Source organism: Salmo salar, chromosome 01, assembly GCF_965601325.2.
Source record: "Salmo salar chromosome 01, fSalSal1, whole genome shotgun sequence".
NCBI lineage: Eukaryota > Metazoa > Chordata > Actinopteri > Salmoniformes > Salmonidae > Salmo > Salmo salar.
In genome coordinates, this window is record NC_138291.1 from 161743969 (window position 1) to 161769327 (window position 25359).

Below are 25359 nucleotides of genomic sequence, written 5' to 3' on the forward strand. Positions count from 1 at the left end.
CATATTAATGCCCATGATTTTGGAATGAGACAATCGATGAGCAGGCGTCCACATACTTTTGGCCATGTAGTGTATGATATGATGTGATATGGGTGTTACAGATGATTTTAACACATACACACACATACTAAGCAGAGAATGTCTGTTTTCTCTGTATGAAGTGTGAGCTGAGATATGGAGCAAGGACAGTGTGTGTGTTTGTGTGTGTGTGTGTGTTGCTGCGCACACACAGCCACAAGAGAGAGACACAGATGATACTGTTGAAACAATGTTGTTTTTTAACGGCGTTATCGCTCAGTACTGCAAGATACAACCTTGTTCAGTTCTAAGTGTACATGTGTGTGTTTGAGTGTGTGTTTTAGTTAACATGCATTAATGCATAGCTGTAGCCGTTTGAACCAGGGACACTCCAACAAAAATATCCTAAAGAAGAGAAGGGGGAGGCGGGGAAAATTGGGGAGAATTCCCCCTGTCCCCATGCCAGAGGGTGGTTCTGGTGGTCGGGGGTTAGCTAAACATCTGGTTCAGTTTCACAGTAGAGATTATAGGTCTGGCTCACTGAGATGGCGCAATAGCGCCCCCGTATGACCTCTTTGTGTATTACAGCCACATGCTAACGCCACCGCAGCACTATTCTGTCACAGGAGTCTCCACTGGGTTCTTTCGTCTAGCGGCTGTTCGTTAGTAAAGCTTCTGACAGCTTACAGAAAAGCAGGGTTAACAAAGGAAACTTGTGTATAAACTGATAGGCTTGTTAAAAGGTACTGTCATCTGGTTCCTATAGTGGCTAGTGATGAATGAGATTGGTAAAGAAGTTACAATGAGATTCCTCCCCTGTGTTATACAGTGACTACCTTATTGGTCAGGTATACTGTGAATGATGATCTTATACAGTAAGGGCTGTGTGAGCTATCAGGGTAACTGTGGAGCTGTTAAGCTGCTAGTGAATATGACTGTAGTAAAAAGGTCTAAACTTTGCTGATGATGATGAGAGTGTGTGATTTGTTTGTTTGCAGCAATATGAGCACTGGCGTCCCAACCAGCCAGACAGTTTCTTCCAATCTGGAGAGGACTGTGTGGTGATGATCTGGCACGAGGGAGGACAGTGGAACGATGTACCCTGCAACTACCACCTCACCTTCACCTGCAAGAAGGGCACAGGTAACACAAATGGGTCAATTCCAGTTCAATTCCAGTCAATTCAGAAAGTAAACCAAATTTCAATTTTCCTCGTTGAAAAACATTGAAGAGAATTGGCATGGGTCTTCAGATCCTCAAAAGGTTTTACAGCTGCTCCATCGAGAGCATCCTGACTGGTTGCATCACTGCCTGGTATGGCAACTGCTCGGCCTCCGACCGCAAGGCACTACAGAGGGTAGTGCGTACGGCCCAGTACATCACCGGGGCCAAGCTTCCTGCCATCCAGGACCGCTATACCAGGCGGTGTCAGAGGAAGGCCCTAAAAATTGTCAAAGACTCCAGGCACCCTAGTCATAGACTGTTTTCTCTGCTACCGCACGGCATGCGGTACCGGAGCGCCAAGTCTAGGTCCAAGAGGCTTCTTAACAGCTTCTACCCCCAAACCATAAGACTCCTGAACAGCTAATCAAAGGGCTACCCAGACATGCACTCTCACACACACACACACACACACACACACACACACACACACACACACACACACACACACACACACACACACACACACACACACACACACACACACACACACACACACACACACACACACACACACACACCTTACCCTTGTCCTCTCTCCTCCCTCCAGTCTCTTGCAGCCAGCCCCCATTAGTGAAGGATGCCTGTGTGTTTGGTTCTATGAAGCCTCGTTATGAAATCAACACTCTGGTTCGTTACCACTGTAAAAACGGCTTCATACAGAGACATGTCCCTACCATCCGCTGCCGTGACAATGGCCAATGGGACAGCCCCAAGATCACCTGTATGAGCCGTGAGTACCTTCCCTTTCCGCTGTCTCCATGACAACCAGAACAGACTATAGCCACCAACTAATCAGGGCCTTGATGCAACGACATTAACAATCTCTCCTTTTGTTTTTTCAGCCGCTACCTACCAGAAGTCTTTCGTTTCTAGGCAACGTACCGATAATCACAATCATAACCAGAATCAGTACAATCACAACAATCGAAACCAACAATACAACAATTAAAACAACCAAGACCAACAGAAGAACTACAACCAGCAACGTCAGGGCAGCCGTAACCAGCAGCAACAGAGCCAGAGAGAGATGAGACATCAACACTAATCTGATCTCTGCTCAGTCCTTAAAAGCGCAGATAAGGTTGCAAAATTCCCCAAATTCCAAAATTTTCCAGAAATCCTGGTTGGAGGATTCTGAATTTCCTGCTTATTCCCTCCTGATTCCAGGACTCTTCCAACTGGGATTTCTATAATTTTGAGTAATGTACTAATCCCAGATCAAGTCAGATCGGATCAAAGGGGCTAGCTAGGGCCAGACCCATAGACATACATTCAGAACTATTTATAAATATGTATAGCTATGGCTCTGGATAGGGCCATGGAGTATTTCACAAGGCATAATCATAATCAGCAAGCTAACTCTGATAAACTGATAAAACACAGGTTTAATAAACATTGTTACACATTGTATTGTATTGAGTATTGAGTCAATTTCAAATTCAACTAGGACAAATTAAGTTTCAGAATATTTTTGAAGTTAGTTGGCTAACTTGATCTTGATCTTGCTTAGCGAAATCTCCCCAGATCACATCTGATTCTTCCTACAACAACACACAGTGCCTTAATGGTTAATACAGCAACAGTGTCCATCTCTAGAACAGGAGAGCTTTTCTGTGCCTGCTCTAGAGGGACACATCTCAATCCAATGCTTTCTGAAAATGTCCACTTTATCCTGTTTCTTTTTCCTGAGAAATAATCCACTGAAAAGACATATAAAATATATATTTGTCTCACTACTAGAATGTCTGCCTGTGCCCTGGTGACAAGTTTGCAATTATTCCAGTGAAAGAGACCCTAGTTTATTATTTGGAATAATGAGCATTCACATAATCACATCAGCAAGTTATGAAGGTTTATATGAATCATTCCACATTTTCTGCTCACAGAATGGAAGATAGAAGTTGATTGTTCTCATATACAACCCCCCCCCCCACCTTCAGAACAGCTTCAATTCGTCTGGGCATGGACTCTACAAGGTGTTGAAAGCGTTCCACATGGACGCTGGCCCATGTTGACTCCAATGCTTCCCACAGTTGTGTCAAGTTGGCTGGATGTCCTTTGGGTAGTGGACCATTATTGATAAATACGGAAAACTGTTGAGTGTTAAAAGCCCAGCAGCGTTGAAGTTCTTGACACAAACCAGTGTGCCTGGCACCTACTACCATACCCCGTTCAAAGGTACTTAAATCTTTTGTCTTGTCCATTCATCCTCTGAATGGCACACATACACAATCCATGCCTCAAGGCTTAAAAATCCTTCTTTAACCTGTCTCCTCCCCTTCATCTACACTGATTGAAGGGGATTTAACAGGTGACATCAATAAGGGACCATAGCTTTCACCTATATTCACCTGGTCAGTCTGTGTCATGGAAAGAGCAGGTGTTCTTAGTGTTTTGTATACTCAGTGTAGTCTTGATTCAATATTGTGCATACAGGCAGTATGTCATGTGAATTCATTTTATGTAAATAAAAATTAGCCACATGTTTATCACTATCTTCGGTCAATGAAAAAGTCACTATGAAGTGCAATCGTTGTTCATGACAAGTGACTGTTAACATATGGAGCATAGACCTGATATCTGTGACAGTCACCTCCTGCAGTGGCTCTCCAGCGTATTCAAAAACATCAGTCATTCCTTCATCGTAAAGATCATGTTTTTAAAAGGGTGTGTTTAAAAAAAAAACAGTATGTATACAATGATAAAGAGGAAAATATAGAGTTTAATGCATGTCAGGTATGTGGGTGGGCGTGTGCTGTGGCTAGAGACCTGACTCATAAGATAGAGGATAAAAGTTATATATGAAGACATATCCATTTAATTTATTGTATATGTTACACCTATGAATGGACTGTGATACTGTTAAAGGTCATGAGAACTGAAGTGATTTTTACAACAATGACTTCTTTTGCTGTTTACAGAAATCTGTCTTGTTGTACCTTGCAGAGAAAGTACCTTATCTTACATTATGTTGCCTTTCAGTTCTTTATGTTGCACACAACCTGTTTAGTAAAGTTATACAATCCAGATATCTGAGCTGTTACTGTGCTGGGCAGGGGGTTGACCTGTACCCAAGAATCACCACAAACTGCTCTCAACAGAACCAACTGTACCCAAGAATCACCACAAACTGCTCTCAACAGAACCAACTGTACCCAAGAACCACCACAAACTGCTCTCAACAGAACCAACTGTACCCAAGAACCACCACAAACTGCTCTCAACAGAACCAACTGTACCCAAGAATCACCACAAACTGCTCTCAACAGAACCAACTGTACCCAAGAACCACCACAAACTGCTCTCAACAGAACCAACTGTACCCAAGAATCACCACAAACTGCTCTCAACAGAACCAACTGTACCCAAGAATCACCACAGACTGCTCTCAACAGAACCAACTGTACCCAAGAATCACCACAAACTGCTCTCAACAGAACCAACTGTACCCAAGAATCACCACAAACTGCTCTCAACAGAACCAACTTTGAGAAACACTCAGGTCGTGTTCCCCTGCTCAGACAATGCATGTATCAACCAATGGATGCATGCCAGATCATCGACTGCGCCGTCAGGCATCAGATTGCTGTAACATATGAATTTGTTGGCTGATACGTAAAATACCTATCCAGGCACATCTAAGCAGAGTAACACAACCTCAAAGACACTTGAACTATGACCTTTTAGAAATACAAATGATTCCTTTTTACGTTAGGAACATTATTGGTCCCCAAAAAATAGCTCAAATACTTCTTCAGTATATCCTGTTACTATCGTCCGTAAAATATCTGTATAAATCAATTGCTCCTGATTAAGCATGGACAACAGTACAAAGAGGAGACTGTATTGAAAGTTTATCGGCTAATATCGCTGTTCCTCAGTTAGAGGATTCTGCTGCATTTGTCTTCTTTGTTTACTGCTTTCATACATTCTGTTTGTTTTATCATCCATGTCTGTTTCTACCCAGAGAGTGTTGGGGATACTGTATCGGAGGAGGCAGAGGGAATGTGACTTATCAGAGAATACTTAGTCTGTTTCTATGTTATGTTGTGTATGTCGCCAAAGACCCACTAATAATGTACCTATACACCATCCTCTGCTCCATCGCAACTTCTGCTGTGTGTGCAATAAAAATATTATAACAAATTTTATCCATGTGTATCAATGTTCTCTCGCTTCATATCTCAATGCAGAAGATTAGTCATTACATACACTGGAGCTTGTTGAAAATTAGACAAATATTGTCTTTACCTGCAATAAGTATTGATTACCAACAGAGGGAGCCACTGTACTTTATTTCAGGGAGTGGGGATGTATTCTAATGTCTAATGCTTAGAGTGATGACATACTCTCACTAAGTGAATGAGTCTATCTTTCCTGTCTGTCTGTCAGTCCAGCCCTGCTGAATGTCCTGGCAACAGCTGAAGGCTGGTTGGGGGACATGAAAATAGCCTTTTGCTCTAGAAACCAGCATGAAAATATGAAACGCCGCCAGCAAACCAACCACCCTCATGACGTCATCCAGCTTCTAAAACAATCTGCTGCTTTGAAAGACATTTTTCAGTAACAAGATCAAGGAACAGAACAGTAATACCACGAAAAGACTTCTGTAATTCCTCAAACTGGCAGGAAAACACTTATGCAAACGTCCCCCACGTTTGGAAACACGTACATTACTGAGGGCCTGCATGTGTCTGTTGGTACCCCTATCCTCCTACTATATCCCCTAACCCTATCCTCCTACTATATCCCCTAACCCTATCCTCCTACTATATCCCCTAACCCTATCCTACTATATCCCCTAACCCTATCCTAATACTATATCCCCTAACCCTATCCTACTATATCCCCTAACCCTATCCTCCTACTATATCCCCTAACCCTATCCTACTATATCCCCTAACCCTATCCTCCTACTATATCCCCTAACCCTATCCTACTATATCCCCTAACCCTATCCTAATACTATATCCCCTAACCCTATCCTACTATATCCCCTAACCCTACCCTCCTACTATATCCCCTAACCCTATCCCTACTATATCCCCTAACCCTATCCTCCTACTATATCCCCTAACCCTACCCTCCTACTATATCCCCTAACCCTATCCTACTATATCCCCTAACCCTATCCTACTATATCCCCTAACCCTATCCTCCTACTAGATCCTCTACCCCTATCCTCCTACTATATCCCCTAACCCTATCCTCCTACTAGATCCTCTACCCCTATCCTCCTACTATATCCCCTAACCCTATCCTCCTACTAGATCCTCTACCCCTATCCTCCTACTATATCCCCTAACCCTATCCTCCTACTATATCCCCTAACCCTATCCTCCTACTATATCCTCTACCCCTATCCTCCCACTATATCCACTACCCCTATCCTCCTACTATATCCCCTAACCCTATCCTCCTACTAGATCCTCTACCCCTATCCTCCTACTATATCCCCTAACCCTATCCTCCTACTATATCCCCTACCCCTATCCTCCTACTATATCCTCTACCCCTATCCTCCTACTATATCCCCTACCCCTATCCTCCTACTATATCCTCTACCCCTATCCTCCTACTATATCCACTACCCCTATCCTCCTACTATATCCCCTAACCCTATCCTCCTACTAGATCCTCTACCCCTATCCTCCTACTATATCCACTACCCCTATCCTCCTACTATATCCCCTAACCCTATCCTCCTACTATATCCACTACCCCTATCCTCCTACTATATCCTCTACCCCTATCCTCCTACTATATCCCCTACCCCTATCCTCCTACTATATCCCCTAACCCTATCCTCCTACTAGATCCTCTACCCCTATCCTCCTACTAGATCCTCTACCCCTATCCTCCTACTATATCCCCTAACCCTATCCTCCTACTATATCCTCTACCATCATCCTCCTACTATATCCTCAACCATCATCCTCCTACTAGATCCTCTACCCCTATCCTCCTACTATATCCCCTAACCCTATCCTCCTACTATATCCACTACCCCTATCCTCCTACTATATCCTCTACCCCTATCCTCCTACTATATCCCCTAACCCTATCCTCCTACTATATCCTCTACCCCTATCCTCCTACTATATCCCCTAACCCTATCCTCCTACTAGATCCTCTACCCCTATCCTCCTACTATATCCTCTACCCCTATCCTCCAACTATATACCCTAACCCTATCCTACTATATCCCCTAACCCTATCCTCCTACTATATCCCCTAACCCTATCCTCCTACTATATCCACTACCCCTATCCTCCTACTATATCCTCTACCCCTATCCTCCTACTAAATCCTCTACCCCTATCCTCCTACTATATCCTCTACCCCTATCCTCCTACTATATCCACTACCCCTATCCTCCTACTAAATCCTCTACCCCTATCCTCCTACTATATCCTCTACCCCTATCCTCCTACTATATCCACTACCCCTATCCTCCTACTATATCCCCTAACCCTATCCTCCTACTAGATCCTCTACCCCTATCCTCCTACTATATCCTCTAACCCTATCCTCCTAATATATCCCCTAACCCTATCCTTCTACTAGATCCTCTACCCCGATCCTCCTACTATATCCTCTAACCCTATCCTCCTACTATATCCCCTAACCCTATCCTTCTACTATATCCTCTACCCCTATCCTCCTACTATATCCCGTATCCCATCCTCCTACTATATCCTCTACCCTTAAATGGGGTGATTTTCTGGCCCATTCATGGTCTAGTCTAGAGAGGGCTGCTCTGCTAGTGATGAGTGAGGGTATTGCAGGCTCTGTGGTAATGCAGCTAGATCGGCTTCAGACATGCAGACTAACTTAGCATCGTTAGCTTGCTAACAGCCTGTCACTGTTCAGACAACCAGCTCCATAGATATCACTGGGTCTACTCATTCCCTCTAAGAAATGATTTGTGTAAAAAATATCTGTTTTTTTGTTTTGTTTTAAGAAATGTGAAATTACACTGCAAGTATTTATTTTGCCTATCTGCAGTGCATACAAGCTCAGATGCTCGCCTTGTGTTTCTAGACACTAGAGGCTAAGCCATACATAGAGGCACAGAAACTAGTGTCTTACATAATGATTATACTGCAGGTCTGCATGTCAAGATACTACCCAGTGGCACAGTACTCTATTGCCAGGCATTTTGTGTTGCTGCTGAGGACTTAATACTGTTTACCTTGTCCCTTCTAGGCCACCGTAAGTCTTCTGACATAAACACAGTGTTCAGTGCAACATTTGTATTTGTTTTTCCTTGTTTTTATGTTTCTGGGGTTAGTTTCAACACTTTAGCCCTTTGACTGATCATGAAACTCTGGGATAGCATAGAAAATAAAACTGTAATGTTAATATTTATATATCAAAAGATATTCATAAACAGAAATACAATTCTAGATAATCACATTCTACACATTCATATTTGAAAACTGAAACAATGCTAATGGTTGCCTTCTCCTTTTTATCTGTTTCTATGAAACTGATGTTTGGTCCACACATTATAAAATAAACTCCTCAAAATGATGCTGAAGTACATGACACTGTTGTAGCACCCTGCAAAGATGGACAGTAGACAGGCTTTTCATTGTGCTATACACTGACACATGACATAGACTGACCAGGTGAATCCAGGTGAAAGCTATGATCCTGATTTTGTACACTCAGAGTAGTTGCTTTCTGTAATATAATAATAGCTTGATCTACGCCATCTTTGCGTTTAGTTTTTGTGTAAATAGTGTTGTTCTTTTGTTGTCCTAGGTTTAATTGCACAGAACAGGTAAGTGCCCAAAGGTATCAGTCCAATTATCAGAAGTTGTACCAGGTTGTTCTCAGTCCAAGCACGTCCTTTGGGGTATGGCATGAATAATCCACTAACTATGTCACTTTGGGAATGTGTGACATCATCTTTACCTCCCTCCCTCCCTCCCGTCCCCAAATCCATCTTCCCTTTCTGTTCCTGCATAGAAACAACAGATTAAATAACATTTACCTTAAATATGCGTAAACTATGCCCGTACAATTTCAGGTCCCAGATTAGAAAAAAAACATGGATTTTGTCTCACACCTCGTGTTTTACAGTATCTAAAAAGAAAACATCACAGTTTTAGTTATACCACTAACTTCCTCCACATGACCTCCCTCTCTCCTATGTCCTCTCCCACATCCTCCTCTCCCTCCTTCTCTTTGTAAATGTAATAGGTTCTCAATGTGTGTGAGAACCTACCTATCACTCAGCCACCCTGCGTTGCACCAGTCCAAACCCCAATGCCAAGCCTCATACAGCTGGTCAAACGACGCCATGATGGAGTCCTGATCGCGACACGCCGCTCAGCTTCAAAGAAGTTCAGGTTGTAACGACCCAGCTCAGGGAAGTAGGGGTAGACGATAACAGGGAGAGGAGAGAGGAGAAGAGAGGGAGAGAGAGGGAGATGTGGAAGAGAGAGGAGAAAATCAATAACATAACAGCAATAAATAAAACATCAATTTGCTTCGGGTTTTATGTGTTCACTTAATCTCTCTTTAAACAAAACAGTAGTTGTAAAAAAACAAACTGTAATAGCTAAACCCCCATTACCTTATAGCCTTTTATCAAATCCTACTATTTCTATTCCAGTGTTGTGTTCGTGTGTGGTGGCTGTAGGCCTGTAACTCCAGGCTTTAGATTGGCAATGGGTGATCATTCTCATATATAATAAAGCAGGTCTGGCTGGCTGATGTATGGAGTTATACCCTGTCCCATGGAGGAGAGCCAGGAATGGAAATCTAATTGATGAACTCCATTACTCTGGCCTGACTCTGTGTGTGTATGTGTGTGTGTGTGTGTGTGTGTGTGTGTGTGTGTGTGTGTGTGTGTGTGTGTGTGTGTGTGTGGTGTGTGTGTGTGTGTGTGTGTGTGTGTGCTTCTGCATGAGCGTGCTTGTGTGTGCACCTGTATGCGCATGCCTGTGTGTGTGCAAGTGTGTGTTTGTGCGCGAGTGTGTGCCCCTGACAGTCCTCCTGGGTAGTCAGCTCGTGGTGCTATATATAGCCAGAACCCTGGGCCAGCTAGACAAGGACAGGCTGCTGCGGAGTTGACACAGTCACTTTACCACAGCCCAGTCACTTAAAATGATGGTTCTCCCAAAGAGTTAGTCAAACATTTCCATACCTGAAAAGTGAACGGAGTGCATTTTAAATGCTGTGTGAGGGCATACTTTCAGTATCTGTGTGTGTGAGTGTCTACGAGCATCCATGCGTATGTTACCTTGCAGGTCCAGAGACACCACACATGTTCCGTTTTCCATCCCGTCGATGACCTCACACTTATATCTCCCATAATCCTCCAGTGTGAGCTCTGTGATGACCAGCGACGCATCGGTAGGAGGCGAGTCCTGTAAGTAGACGCGTCCATGGAAACGTCCGTAACTCCGCTTGTGGAAGCCCATGGCAACGAACACATCCACCTAGAACAAGATGAAGGATGATTTGAAATTGATGTCATCATTTGGCACCAATGGATACTTCCTGGTCTCTTTTATGACAGACTATCCCCCATAGTGCAATACTTTTGACCAGACCTGTAGAGTATCTGACTCTGACTAAAAGTCCTGCATTATATGGATGGAAAAGGAGGTTTGATTCAAGTTTTACCCTGGTCTATTTTATGACATTGGTTCTTGTAGAAACACACCTCTTTGAGGTATTCTGAGGTCAGCTTGGTCCATTTTATCCTCAGTTTGGGGTTGGTGGGCAGTGACACGTTGTAACGCCCTGGCCATAGAGAGGGGTTTTTTGTTCTTTATTTTGGTTAGGCCAGGGTGATACATTGGGTGGGCGTTCTATGTTCTGTTTCTATGTTTTTGTATTTCTTTGTTTTGGCTCCCAATCAGGCACAGCTGAAGTTCGTTGTTGTTGATTGGGAGTCACACATAAGTCCAGTTGAAACTGGAGCAGCAGCATGACCAGGTGGACTGGGGACAGCAAGGAGTCATCAGGCCAGGTAGTCCTGAAGCATGGTCCGAGGGCTCAGGTCCTCCGAGAAAGTGAAAGAAAGTAAGTATGCCCTCTCTAACCCCCTTCTTTCTTTCTCTTCTTTCTTTCTTTCTTTCTTTCTTTCTTTCTTTCTTTCTTTCTTTCTTTCTTTCTTTCTCTTCACGCAGGACACCGAATAAGACATGAGAAATATTCCAGATATAACAGACTGAAACTAGCCCCCCAACACATAAACTACTGCAGCATAAATACTGGAGGCTGAGACAGGAGGGGTCGGGAGACACTGTGGCCCCGTCCGACGATACCCCCGGAGAGGGCCAAACAGGCAGGATATAACCCCACCCACTTTGCCAAAGCACAGCCCCCACACCACTAGAGGGATATCTTCAATCACCAACTTACCATCCTGAGACAAGGCCGAGCATAGCCCACAAAGATCTCCACTACGGCACAACTGAAGGGGGGGGGGGGCCAACCCGGACAGGAAGATCACATCAGTGACTCAACCCACTCAAGCGACACACCCCTCCTAGGAACGGCATGGAAGAGCACCAGTAAGCCAGTGACTCAGCCCCTGTAATAGGGTTAGAGGCAGAGAATCCCAGTGGAGAGAGGGGAACCGGCCAGGCAGAGACAGCAAGGGCGGTTCGTTGATCCAGTGCCTTTCCGTTCGCCTTCACACTCCTGGGCCAGACTACACTCAATCATACGACCTACTGAAGAGATGAGTCTTCAATAAAGACTTAAAAGGTTGAGACCGAGTCTACGTCTCTCACATGGATAGGCAGACCATTCCATAAAAATGGAGCTCTATAGGAGAAAGCCCTGCCTCCAGCTGTTTGCTTAGAAATTCTAGGGACAGTAAGGAGGCATGCGTCTTGTGACCATAGCGTACGTGTAGGTATGTACGGCAGGACCAAATCGGAAAGATAGGTAGGAGCAAGCCCACGTAATGCTTTGTAGGTTAGCAGTAAAACCTTGAAATCAGCCCTTGCCTTAACAGGAAGCCAGTGTAGTGAGGCTAGTAATATGATCAAATGTTTTGGTTCTAGTCAAGATTCTAGCAGCCGTGTTTAGCACTAACTGAAGTTTATTTAGTGCTTTATCCGGGTAGCCGGAAAGTAGAGCATTGCAGTAGTCTAACCTAGAAGTGACAAAAGCATGGATTAATTTTTCTGCATTATTTTTGGACAGAAAGTTCCTGATTTTTGCAATGTTACGTAGATGGGAAAAAAGCTGTCCTTGAAACAGTCTTGATATGTTCGTCAAAAGAGAGATCAGGGTCCAGAGTAACGCCGAGGTCCTTCACAGTTTTATTTGAGACGACTGTACAACCATCGAGCAGATTCACAGAAGATCTCTCTGTTTCTTGGGACCTAGACCAAGCATCTCATTTTTTGTCAGAGTTTAAAAGTAGAACATTTGCCGCCATCCACTTCCTTATGTCTGAAACACAGGCTACCAGGGAGGGCAATTTTGGGGCTTCACCATGTTTAATCGAAATGTACAGCTGTGTGTCATCCGAATAGCAGTGAAAGTTAACATTATGTTTTCGAATGACATCACCAAGAGGTCAAATATAAAACAATAGTGGTCCTTAAACGGAGCCTTGAGGAACACTGACATTTACAGTTGATTTGTCAGAGGACAAACTATCCACAGAGACAAACTGATATCTTTCCGACAGATAAGATCTAAACCAGGCCAGAACTTGTCCGTGTAGACCAAGTCTTATGGCTTGCGGGTAGAAGCTGTTAAGAAGCCTCTTGGACCTAGACTCGGCGCTCCGATATCTCTTGCCGTGCGGTCCCAGAGAGAACAGTCTATGACTAGGGTGACTGTAGACTTTGACAATTTTTAGGGCCTTTCTCTGACACCGCCTGATATAGAGGTCCTGGATGGCAGGAAGCTTGGCCCAAGTGATGTACTTGGCCATACGCACTACCCTCTGTAGTGACTTGCAGTCGGAGGCTGAGCAGTTGCCATACCAGGCAGTGATGCAACCAGTCAGGATGCTCTCGATGGTGCAGCTGTAGAACATTTTGAGGATCTTAGGACCCATGCCAAATCTTTTCAGTCTCCTCAGGGGGAATAGGCTTTCTTGTGCCCTCTTCACGACTGTCTTAGCGTGTTTGGACCATGATAGTTTGTTGGTGATAAAAGAATGAACATAGTCAGGTTTATGTTAGAGAATGAACATAGTCAGGTTTATGTTAGAGATTGAACATAGTCAGGTTTATGTGTGGTTGAGAATAATCATCTCTGCCAGACCTACAGGGTACATGGGGTAGCAATTAGTCCGGGGATGAGATTAAGTTTTAGGTTATGTTCATGTCTGTAGGAAAATAAACATACGGTATGTCAGGTTCCTGTGCGTCCAGATATGTTAATAGACAGGTACGTTATGGTGTAACAGTCTGTAGGTGTTTCACCAGTCCTCTCACTTGCTTCTGTGGTTAATAGATCAATAAAAAAAACACTGGTAAAATGTACAGTACAGTACGTGGCTCAAACAGAACATAGACGCTGTTACTGGAGGACTAAGGCTGGGCTGGGTGGTTTATTTAGTCTTGAATGGGGCATTTCTGTATTCATTTCAGTATACGCAAAGGATCCAACCTGGGTCTGTGACGGAAGGACTGAGTGGGTTTCGTAGATGCTAGTACCAGTAGCATCTACTATAGTAGAGATGGGATGTTGTAACAGTCATCTCTAAAGACAGCTGAGGACACCAGAGACACCAGATTCACTAGAACAGCCTTTCTAAAAGTATGGGTCTCGACCCAAAGTGGGTCTTTGCTAGGTAATGCCCCTCCTTATCCCAGCTCACTGATCACCATAGCATCACCCACCCGTAGCACGCGCTCCAGCAGGTATATTTCACTGGTCATCCCCAAAGCCAACACTTCCTTTGGCTGCCTTTCCTTCCAGTTCTCTGCTGCCAATGACTGGAACGAATTGCAAAACTCTCCCTCTCTAACTTTAAGCATCAGCTGTCAGAGCAGCTTATTTGATCACTGTACCTGTACACAGCCAATCTATAAATAGCATACCCAACTACCTCATCCCCATATTATTACTTACCCTCTTGCTCTTTTGCATCCCAGTATCTATACTTGCACATCATCATCTGCACATCTATCACTCCAGTGTTAATTGCTAAATTGTAATTATCTCGCCTCTATGGCCTATTTATTGCCTTACCTCCCTACTCTTTTACATTTGCACACACTATACATCGATTTTTCTATTGTGTTATTGACTGTATGTTTGTTTATGTGTAACTCTGTGTTGTTATTTTTGTCACACTGCTTTGCTTTATCTTGGCCAGGTCGCAGTTGTAAATGAGAACTTGTTCTCAACTGGCCTACCTAGTTAAATAAAGGTGAAATAAAACATTTAAAAAAATAATGATCTTGTTAGAATAATGTTACAATAATCCATATTTTATTAATCAGGTTAATTTGCTCAATAAAAGGAGCAGTAGTCTACTACTAAAAGCATATGTTGAAGCTGTGGAAGCTGAACCACAAAATATCCTTCATTCCTGTTCTTGATTCTCCACCAAGAAAAAGTTGGACACGTTGTGTTCTTCCACCAGCTGTTGCTAAAACACACACACACACACACACACACACACACACACACACACACACACACACACACACACACACACACACACACACACACACACACACTGCTCCAATATTTGTTTAACCAGGTGTTTCCTCCACGTTGGTGCTTTTAACAAGAGTCCGGGGGGGGGGGGGGGGGGGGGGGTGTGTGTGTGTGTGTGTGTGTGTGTGTGTGTGTGTGTGTGTGTGTGTGTGTGTGTGTGTGTCAGACGAGGGGCCACAGACCCTGGGCATAGTGGAGCCACTCAGTCTCACATCAGAGAGACGCATGTTACCCTTTCTAAGAGATTATAATATAAACTACAATGCGAAAGGTACTGTTTCCTTGACTTTTAGTCATGTCCGCACATGTAACAGCAGTTTACAGCACTTTTTGTTCATTTTTCTTCCTCTCCCCAGTTCACTTAAACAATATATTTTTTTCCCCCATGGGCTTCACCAGAGCACCCCCTAGTGGCTGGAAAACAACTGTATTAAGCCACTTACAACACCCCCCTGCAGAAAAGAAATGTTGTCCCAAACATTTCACTGGCCTCAAAACAAACACAGAGGATGTAAGTACTGGTCATGAGAACACCTGAGAAAACTGAACAAACACTCATAACTATATAGACATGCCCAGTCTACCTATATGGGTAAAGACGAAACCCCAACTAAATATGATCACATTGTGATTAGTAAAGGTAAACAAGAAAATATATACACCGCTGAGCATCTCTAGTTGTTATCCTGATAAGAGCTTGGCAGCCCAAAGTGTTATAGGTTAGAATGTCTCTGGGCCTCCTCTGCCGGGCTGAACGACGAGGCAAGGTCATGGGTGACCCCAATTAATCAGTGTCCACTTCATCATGAGATGATTGAGTCTCTGAGCCCTCAGATGTTTCCATATTTACCCCCGGGCATGTCGAAGTCTAACACTGGCTCTCAGACATGAAGTGGCATCCTTAACACCTTAACAATAATAAGTAATAATATCTCAGAGAATAATATGAAACTATACGCTGATTCGGTGAGTGAGTTTATAAGTAAGTGTATAGGAGATGTTGTACCCACTGTGACTATTAAAACCTACCCTAACCAGAAACTGTGGATAGGTGGTGGCATTCGCACAAAACTGAAAACGCGAACCACCGCATTTACCATGGAAAGGTGACTGAGAGTATGGCCGAATACAAACAGTGTAGTTATTCCCTCCGTAAGGCAATCAAACAAGCAAAATGTCAGTATAGAGACAAAGTGGAGTCGTAATTCAACGGCTCAGACACGAGATGTATGTGGCAGGGTCTACAGACAATCACGGACTACAAAAAGAAAACTGCTGCTGCCTACATAGCACTCACTTCTGTCATCATGAAGTGCTTTGAGAGACTAGTCAAGGATCATATCACCTCCATCTTACCTGTCACCCTAAACCCACTTCAATTTGCCAACCGCCCCAATAGGTCCACAGAAGATGCAATCAGCATTACACTGCAACTACCCTATCCCATCTGGACAAGAAGAATACCTATGTAAGAATTCTGTTCATTGACTACAGCTCAGCATTCAACACCATAGTACCCTCCAAGCTCATCATTAAGCTTGAGGCCCTGCGTCTCAACCCCGCCCTGTGTAATTGGGTCCTGGACTTCCTGACGGGCCGTCCCCAGGTGGTGAAGGTAGGAAACAACATCTCCACTTCGCTGATCCTCAACACTGGGGCCCCACAATGATGCGTGCTCAGCCGCCTCCTGTACTCCCTGTTCACCCATGACTGCGTGGCCATGCACGTATCCAACTCAATCATCATGTTTGCAGACGACACAACAGTAGTAGGCTTTATTACCAACAACGACGAGGCACTCGGAGTGTGGTGTCAGGAAAACCACCTCTCACTCAACATCAACAAAACAAAGGAGATGATCGTAGACATCAGGAAACAGCAGATGGAGCCCCCCCCATCCACATCGATGGGATAGCAGTGGAAAGTTTTAAGTACCTTGACATACACATCACGGACAAAATGGTCCACCCACACAGACAGTGTGGTGAAGAAGGCACTGCAGCACCTCTTCAACCTCAGAAGGCTGAAGAAATTTGGCTAGTCACCTAAAACCCTCACACACTTTTACAGATGCACAATTGAGAACATCCTGTCGGGCTGTATCACCGCCTGGTACGGCAACTGCACCGCCCACAACCGCAGGGCTCTTCAGATGGTGGTAGGGTCTGCACAACGCATAGCCTTAACCTTAATCACTTTGATAAGATCTGCAAAGAGTGGGACAAAATCCCTCCTGAGATGTGTGCAAACCTGGTGGCCAACTACAAGAAACGTCTGACCTCTGTGATTGCCAACAAGGGTTTTGCCACCAAGTACTAAGTCATGTTTTGCAGAGGGGTCAAATACTTATTTCCCTCATTAAAATGCAAATCATTTTATAACATTTTTGACATGCGTTTTTCTGGATTTTTTTTGTTATTTATTCTGTTAGTTATTCTGTCTCTCACTGTTCAAATAAACCTACCATTAAAATTATAGACTGATCATTTCTTTGTCAGTGGGCAAACGTACAAAATCAGCAGGGGATCAAATACTTTTTTCCCTCACTGTATACTGTATCCTTCACTATTTATTCTTTACTATCTATTGCATCTTAGCCGCTCTGTCACTGCTCATCCATATATTTTATACTTATATATTCTTATCCCATTCCTTTACTAGTGTCACAGCTGTCGTCATGGAGAGAAGTGGACCAAGGTGCAGCGGAGTTAGTGTTCATAATTTTTAATTCAAAACGGAACACTATACACTTCCAAAACAATAAAACACCGACAGCTCAACAGTATTGACAGCATAACACACTGAACAGAAACAATTACCCACAACCCCAAGGAAAAACACACACTACTATATAGGACTCCCAATCAAAGGCAACTCAACACACCTGCTTTCAATTGGGAGTCCAACCCCAATTAACTAACACATAACACAAAATTTCTGCCACGTCCTGACCAAAGCTAATACAATTACGCCCTCTGCTGGTCAGGACGTGACAACTAGATTGTGTGTATTAGGTTTTGTTGTGGAATTGTTAGATATTACCTGTTAGATACTGCTGCACTGTCGGATCTAGAAGCATAAGCATTTCGCTACACTCACAATAACATCTGCTAACCATGTGTATGTGACAAATACGATTTGATTTGATTTGACAGACATGAGGAATATAAATGAGGTCATTGAGATAAAGAGAAAAGTCAACAGTATCACTACTTCTGGTGTTCTGTTATGCATTTGGAGTGAGTGGGATATTTGTCTATTGGATTAATTGACTAGGATTGGGTCAAGCCACTGGAATTTACTGAAAGCGTAAATAATATTAAATTATTGTTTGTGTAGTTACTTCTGATGAAACCTATAAATGTTCATAAATGTTTATTTAAAGTCAGTCATCTTCAGAATATCAATTAAACGTATTCTTGATTTACTGTTGGCATCGGACTGAAATATCCAATTGTGCCAGAATGATGTTTCTATGTACTGTAGTTGAATGTTAGCTTGGGTACCTGACTTTCTACTTTCAACAATGCTATATAGATTTAGTTCTTCAACAACAATCTGGCTAAAAGCCCATCTTCTGGCTCACAGGTATGGTACAGACAGTATTGTTTTCAGAGCTCTGTAACGTTCTGATCTGTCAAGCAGAGTTTGGTGCAGGTAACCATAACCTTGTTATGATGCTCTTACCATGCTAATAGCCTAATATCATGGGCAGAGTTTAAGGTAAACTTCAGTGCTCAACTCACACTCTTACATTTCACCAGCTTACACCATGGGCTCTCAAACAAAAAGAGAGAAATAGCTTGTACTGACAGATGTTGCTATTTTAGGGATTTGAGTGATTTATTTATCTCTTAACACACATGGGGGACAGGACACACAGTCAGAGATAAGGAGAGACACTCTGGCACTTTGAGGGAGAGATGACTGTCTGTCAATGGGAACGTACAGTACGTACGGTCACTGTGGGGACGACGTCATTGATGCACTTATTGATGAAGCCAATGACTGATGTGGTGTACTCCTCAATGCCATCGGAGGAATCCCAGCAACATATTCCAGTCTGTGCTAGCAAAACAGTCCTGTAGCTTAGCATCTGCTTCATCTGACCACTTTTTTATTGATTGAGTCACTGGTGCTTCCTGCTTGAATTTTTGTAAGCAGGAATCAGGAGGATAGAATTATAGTCCGATTTGCCAAATGGAGGGCGAGGGAGAGCTTTCTATGTGTCTCTGTGTCTGGAGTAAAGTCGGACCGCCGCCTCTGGGTGAGCATTTTCCTGTTTGCTTATGGCGGAATACAGCTCATTTAGTGATGTCTTAGTGCCAGCATCAGTCTGTGGTGGTATGTAGACAGCTACGAAAAATACAGATGAAAACTCTCTAGGTGGATAGTGTGGTCTACAGCTTATCATGAGATACCCTACCTCAGGCGAGTAAAACCTTGAGACTTCCTTAGATATCGTGCACCAGCTGTTATTTACAAAAATACATAGTTCGCTGCCCCTTGTCTTACCAGAGGCTGCTATTCTATGTTGATAATGTCGTCGTTCAGCCACGAATCTGTGAAGCATAAGATATTAGAGTTTTGAATGTCCCGTTGGTAGTTTAATGTTCCGCGTTGGTCATCAATTTTATTTTCCAAAGATTGCACGTTTGCTAGCAGAATGGAAGGAAGGGGAGGTTTATTTGATCGCCTACGAATTCTCAGAAGGCAGCCCGCCCTCTGGACCCTTTTTCTCCGTCTTCTCTTCACGCAAATGATGGGGATCTGGGCCTGTTCCCGAGAAAGAAGTACATCATTCTCGTCGGACTCATAAAAGGAAAAAAAGGATTCTGCCAGTTCGTGGTGAGTAATCGCAGTTCTGATGTCCAGAATTTATTTTCGCCATAAGAGATGGTAGCAGCAATATTTGTAGAAAATACGTTTTTAAAAAATGGTTTCAAACAATGCAAAGAAACGAACAAAAAAACACAATTGGTTAGGAATACGTAAAACATCAGCCTTCTTCCCCAGCGCCATTTTCACATGTTATGTACTGGATCGGTGGATAGCCAGCTATTTTCAAAACATTGGATTACCAACTAGAGTGGTGACGTCTCAGTTTGCATCACATTTTCACATGGATGTATATACAATACTGAACAAAAATATAAACACAACATGTAAAGTGTTGGTCTCATGTTTCATGAGCTGAAATAAAAGATTCTAGACATTTTCCATACGCACAAGAACCTTATTTATCTCAAATGTTGTGCACCCTGGTCCTGCCTCAGTAACAGTTTATAAATTCCTTTTTAGAAAACATTTCAATTCAGCCTTTGTGGTTTGGAAACTATAGTGACATCTGGTGGATGGAAAGTGAAATATTCTTTATATATATATATATATATATACTTGATACTTACCTTGATACTTCAGACAAGGAAAAATTATGGATAGCTAATTAAAATGAAAAAAAATACCTTTATGAATTATGAAGCGTTTATGTGCGATTTTTCAATACATAAATGCTTTAAAAAATCCCAAAATGTGATGTTAGCTTCCAAATAAGTTGTTTTCAGCAATTTTCAAAAAACAACTACAAATATTCCTTACCCAATAGGCTGAACAGGTGTAATGAACACGTGGAAAAATGACAATAACAAGTGTTCTAATCACCTGTAAATGCACACTAAACAGGTGTGCATTTACCTTGGGGTGCTTTTTTAGTCTTTTGTTTTAAATTGTTATTCTTTTGATGTTGTTTATCCTCTTATGTTTCTTGTGTAGTAAATGTTTCATGATTTTTTTCATAGTGTTTTCCTGTGAAGTGCATTGTGTTGCATTCATGCCTGAAATGTGCTACATAAATATATCCTGATATGATTTATTATTCTGTTCCAGAATAAATGGGCTTTGGAATGGGCTTTGGAATGACCCCGGTCCTTCCTCCACTGCAGCTTCCTCAATTAATTCCTTTGTAGAAACAATATTTTCATCCAGGCTTTGTGTCCTGGAAAGGGTAGTGACTATTAATACATTCATCTAACAATCAAACAGATGGGGTTTTGGAAATGTGAAATTAATGTAGGAGAATGTAACACATTAGATCTGGTAAAAGATAATACAAAGAAAAAACCAACCGTTCTTTTGTATTTTTTTGTACCATCATCTTTGAAATGCAAGAGAAAGGCCACAATGTATTATTCCATCCCAGGTGCAATTTAGATTTTGGCCACTAGATGGCAGCAGTGTATGTGCAAAGTTTTAGACTGATCCAATGAACCATTGCATTTCTGTTCAAAATGTTGTATCAAGACTGCCCAAATGTGCCTAATTTGTTTATTAATAACTTTTCATGTTCAAAATTGTGCACTCTCCTCAAACAATAGCATGGTATTATTTCACTGTAATTGCTACTGTAAATTGGAAAGTGCAGTTAGATTAACAAGAATTTAAGCTTTCTGTCAATATCAGATATGTCTATGTCCTGGGAAATGTTCTTGTTACTTACAACCTCATGCTAATCGCATTAGCCTACATTAGCTCAACCATCCCGCGAGGGACCCACTGATCCTGTAGAGCAGTGGTTCCCAAACGTTTTATAGTCCCATACCCTTTCAAACATTCAACTTCCAGCTGCGTACCCCCCTCTAGCACCAGGGTCAGCGTACTCTTCAATGTTGTTTTTTGCCATCATTGTAAGCCTGCCACACACACACACACACACACACACACACACTATACGATACATTTTTTAAACATAAGAATGAGTTCGAGTTTTTGTCACAACCCGGCTCATGGGAAGTGACAAAGAGCTCTTATAGGACCAGAACACAAATAATAATATAATAATAATCAATAATTTTGCTCTTTATTTAACCATATAAAACCTTATTTGTTCATCGAAAATGTTTAATAATTTACCACAGGTTAATGAGAAGGGTGTGCTTGAAAGGATGCAGATAACTCTGCAATGTTGGGTTGATTTGGAGAGAGTCTCAGTCTTTAATCATTTTCCATACATAATCTGTGCCTGTATTTAGTTTTCATGCTACTGAGGGCCGAGAATCCACTCTCACATAGGTAGTGGTTGCAAAGGGCATCAGTGTTTTAACAGCGCGATTTGCCAAGGCGGGATAATCCAGAAATCTGGCAGTGGCTTCTGGTTAAATTCAATTTTCACAGAACCGCTTGTTGCAATTTCGATGAGGCTCTTTTGTTCAGATATCAATAAGTGGACTGGAGTCAGGGCATGAAAGGGATAACGAATCCCTTGTGTCCTCCTCCCAGAGTGCTAAGAACCTTGGCGTGATCCTGGACAACACCCTGTCGTTCTCCACTAACATCAAGGCGGTGACCCGATCCTGTAGGTTCATGCTCTACAACATTCGCAGAGTACGACCCTGCCTCACACAGGAAGCGGCGCAGGTCCTAATCCAGGCACTTGTTATCTCCCGTCTGGATTACTGCAACTTGCTGTTGGCTGGGCTCCCTGCCTGTGCCATTAAACCCCTACAACTCATCCAGAACGCCGCAGCCCGTCTGGTGTTCAACCTTCCCAAGTTCTCTCACGTCACCCCGCTCCTCCGCTCTCTCCACTGGCTTCCAGTTGAAGCTCGCATCCGCTACAAGACCATGGTGATTGCCTATGGAGCTGTGAAGGGAACGGCACCTCCATACCTTCAGGCTCTGATCAGGCCCTACACCCAAACAAGGGCACTGCGTTCATCCACCTCTGGCCTGCTGGCCCCCCTACCTCTGAGGAAGCACAGTTCCCGCTCAGCCCAGTCAAAACTGTTCGCTGCTCTGGCACCCCAATGGTGGAACAAGCTCCCTCACGACTCCAGGACAGCGGAGTCAATCACCACCTTCCGGAGACACCTGAAACCCCACCTCTTTAAGGAATACCTAGGAATACCCCCCTTAAAAGATTTAGATGCACTATTGTAAAGTGGTTGTTCCACTGGATATCATAAGGTGAATGCACCAATTTGTAAGTCGCTCTGGATAAGAGCGTCTGCTAAATGACTTAAATGTAAATGTAAATGTAGAAGATGTATAGTGTCATTAGAATGAGGAGGAAATCTCTATTAAAGATGAAGACTGGAGGAACATATTGTTTCAATAAAATAATGAATAAACGATGGAAGGTATTTGTTTTCACTTGGTCTTATAGCTTGTTACTTCAGAGGAAAAATTGTTGATGTATAGAAATTAAATAAGATCAACTGTATTCGTGGCATTGAGCTCTAGAATGAGATTTGTTTGTCATCACACGGAGTCTGTGTAGCGCAGTCAGTCAGTCAATCAGTCAGTTTGACCCTTTTCTGATATCAATAACAACAGAATTTGGTTTTATTGCTCACAGTAGAAAATAAAATAATACATTCTGAATTAACATAATAAAAATAGCATAAAAAAACACTATAAGAGCCAAATATGGATTACAAAATGATTGAAGACACAGTATGCATCCCAAATTAGTCCATGGCCCAGAGGGCCAAATTTCACAAATATACCCACTTTGGCGTAGCAAAGTCTAATGACAATTTTCATTAAGGTCCATGTCTGTGGGTTATGTTTTGGTATGATAATCACTTATAGAGAGGGTTTTGTCCATCCCTCTCTTGCCGTCTCCCCCCTTTCTTCCTGGTGAAGACAGCAGGGTGGATGTAGTGATGCCGCCTAGGGGGTCGAGGGTAGGGGGTCGGCAGGGGTCGGCCCTCCTCTCCGGGTGTTGGCCCCCCTCTCCCTGAGTAGGCCCCATCCCTCTCTGGCCCTCTGTAGGGAGCTACTGTGGCTTGCGAAAGTATTCACCCCCCCATGGCATTTTTCCTATTTTGTTGCCTTACAACCTGGAATTAAAATAGATTTTTGGTATTATTTGATTTACACAACATGCCTACCACTTTGAAGATGCAAAATATTTTTATTGTGAAACAAATAAGAAATAAGACAAAAAAAACAGAAAACTTGAGCGTGCATAACTATTCACCCCCCCAAGTCAATACTTTGTAGACCCACCTTTTGCAGCAATTACAGCTGCAAGTCTCTTGGGGTATGTCTCTATAAGCTTGGCACATCTAGCCACTGGGATTTCTGTCCATTCTTCAAGCAAAACTGCTCCAGCTCCTTCAAGTTAGATGGGTTCCGCTGGTGTTCAGAAATCTTTAAGTCATACCACAGATTCTCAATTGGATTGAGGTCTGGGCTTTGACTAGGCCATTCCAAGACATTTAAATGTTTTCCCTTAAACCACTTGAGTGTTGCTTTAGCAGTATGCTTAGGGTCATTGTCCTGCTGGAAGGTGAACCTCTGTCCCAGTCTCAAATCTCTGGAAGACTGAAACAGGTTTCCATCAAGAATGTTCCTGTATTTAGCGCCATCCATCATTCCTTCAATTCTGACCAGTTTCCCAGTCCCTGCCGATGAAAAACATCCCCTGAGAATGATGCTGCCAACACCATGCTTCAATGTGGGGATAGTGTTCTCGGGGTGATGTGAGGTGTTGGGTTTGCGCCAGACATTTGTTTTTCTTTGATGGCCAAAAAGCTCAATTTTAGTCTCATCTGACCAGAGTACCTTCTTCCATATGTTTGGGGAATCTCCCACATACCTTTTGGCAAACACCAAACGTGTTTGCTTCTTTTTTTCTTTAAGCAATGGCTTTTTTCTGGCCACTCTTCCATAAAGCCCAGCTCTGTGGAGTGTACCCCTCTCTTGGCAGGTTTGTTGTGGTGCCATATTTTTCAATTTTTTAATAATGGATTTAATGGTGCTCTGTGGGATGTTCAAAGTTTCGGATATTTTTTTATAACCCAACCCCGATCTGTACTTCTCCACAACTTTGTCCCTGACCTGTTTGGAGTGCTCCTTGGTCTCCATGGTGCCGCTTGCTTGGTGGTGCTCCTTGCTTAGTGGTGTTGCATCCTCTTGGGCCTTTCAGAACAGGTGTATATTTACTGAGATCATGTGACAGATCATGTGACACTTAGAATGCACACAGGTGGACTTTATTTAACTAATTATGTGACTTCTGAAGGTAATTGGTTGCACCAGATCATATCATATGTAAATGCACACTGAACAGGTGTAACGGGGGAATATACACGGCTGTGGCTATAACCGAAGATAATTCTCTTGGGAGGTAATATGGTCGGTATTTGATTGTGAGGTATTCTAGGTCAGGTGAACAAAAGGACTTGAGTTCCTTTATGTTATCACAATCACACCATGTGTAGTTAATCATGAAACATACACCCCCGCCCTTCTTCTTCCCGGCTGTATGTAAGAACACACTAAAATGTCTTGGCTAACAATGTAAGAAATAACACTGCAAAGTTGCCTCGGGGCTAGAAGCATGGCTGCCCTCTCTATCAGTGCCATTTTGTATATTGACTACGTCTGTCCTAGCTCGCTCATTAATGTCTTAATCGAAATTACGGATTGCATTTTATCCGCTTGTCGTCC

General features: G+C 42.9%; 1 protein-coding gene and 1 pseudogene across 1 annotated transcript in view; one reads left to right on the plus strand and one right to left on the minus strand.

Annotated features, from left to right (window-relative positions):
* Positions 1–5393, plus strand: part of LOC106568264 (uncharacterized) — a 31521-nt gene extending 26128 nt beyond the window's left edge. Inside the window, 3 exon segments of the mRNA XM_082955656.1 lie at positions 1017–1161; positions 1790–1972; positions 2085–5393. Coding sequence (XP_082811782.1) covers positions 1017–1161; positions 1790–1972; positions 2085–2191 — 435 coding nt within the window. The 3' untranslated portion in view covers positions 2192–5393.
* Positions 5394–9474: 4081 nt separating this feature from the next.
* Positions 9475–15764, minus strand: LOC106568271 (hyaluronan and proteoglycan link protein 1-like; annotated as a pseudogene).
* Between the last annotated feature and the right edge of the window lie 9595 nt (positions 15765–25359).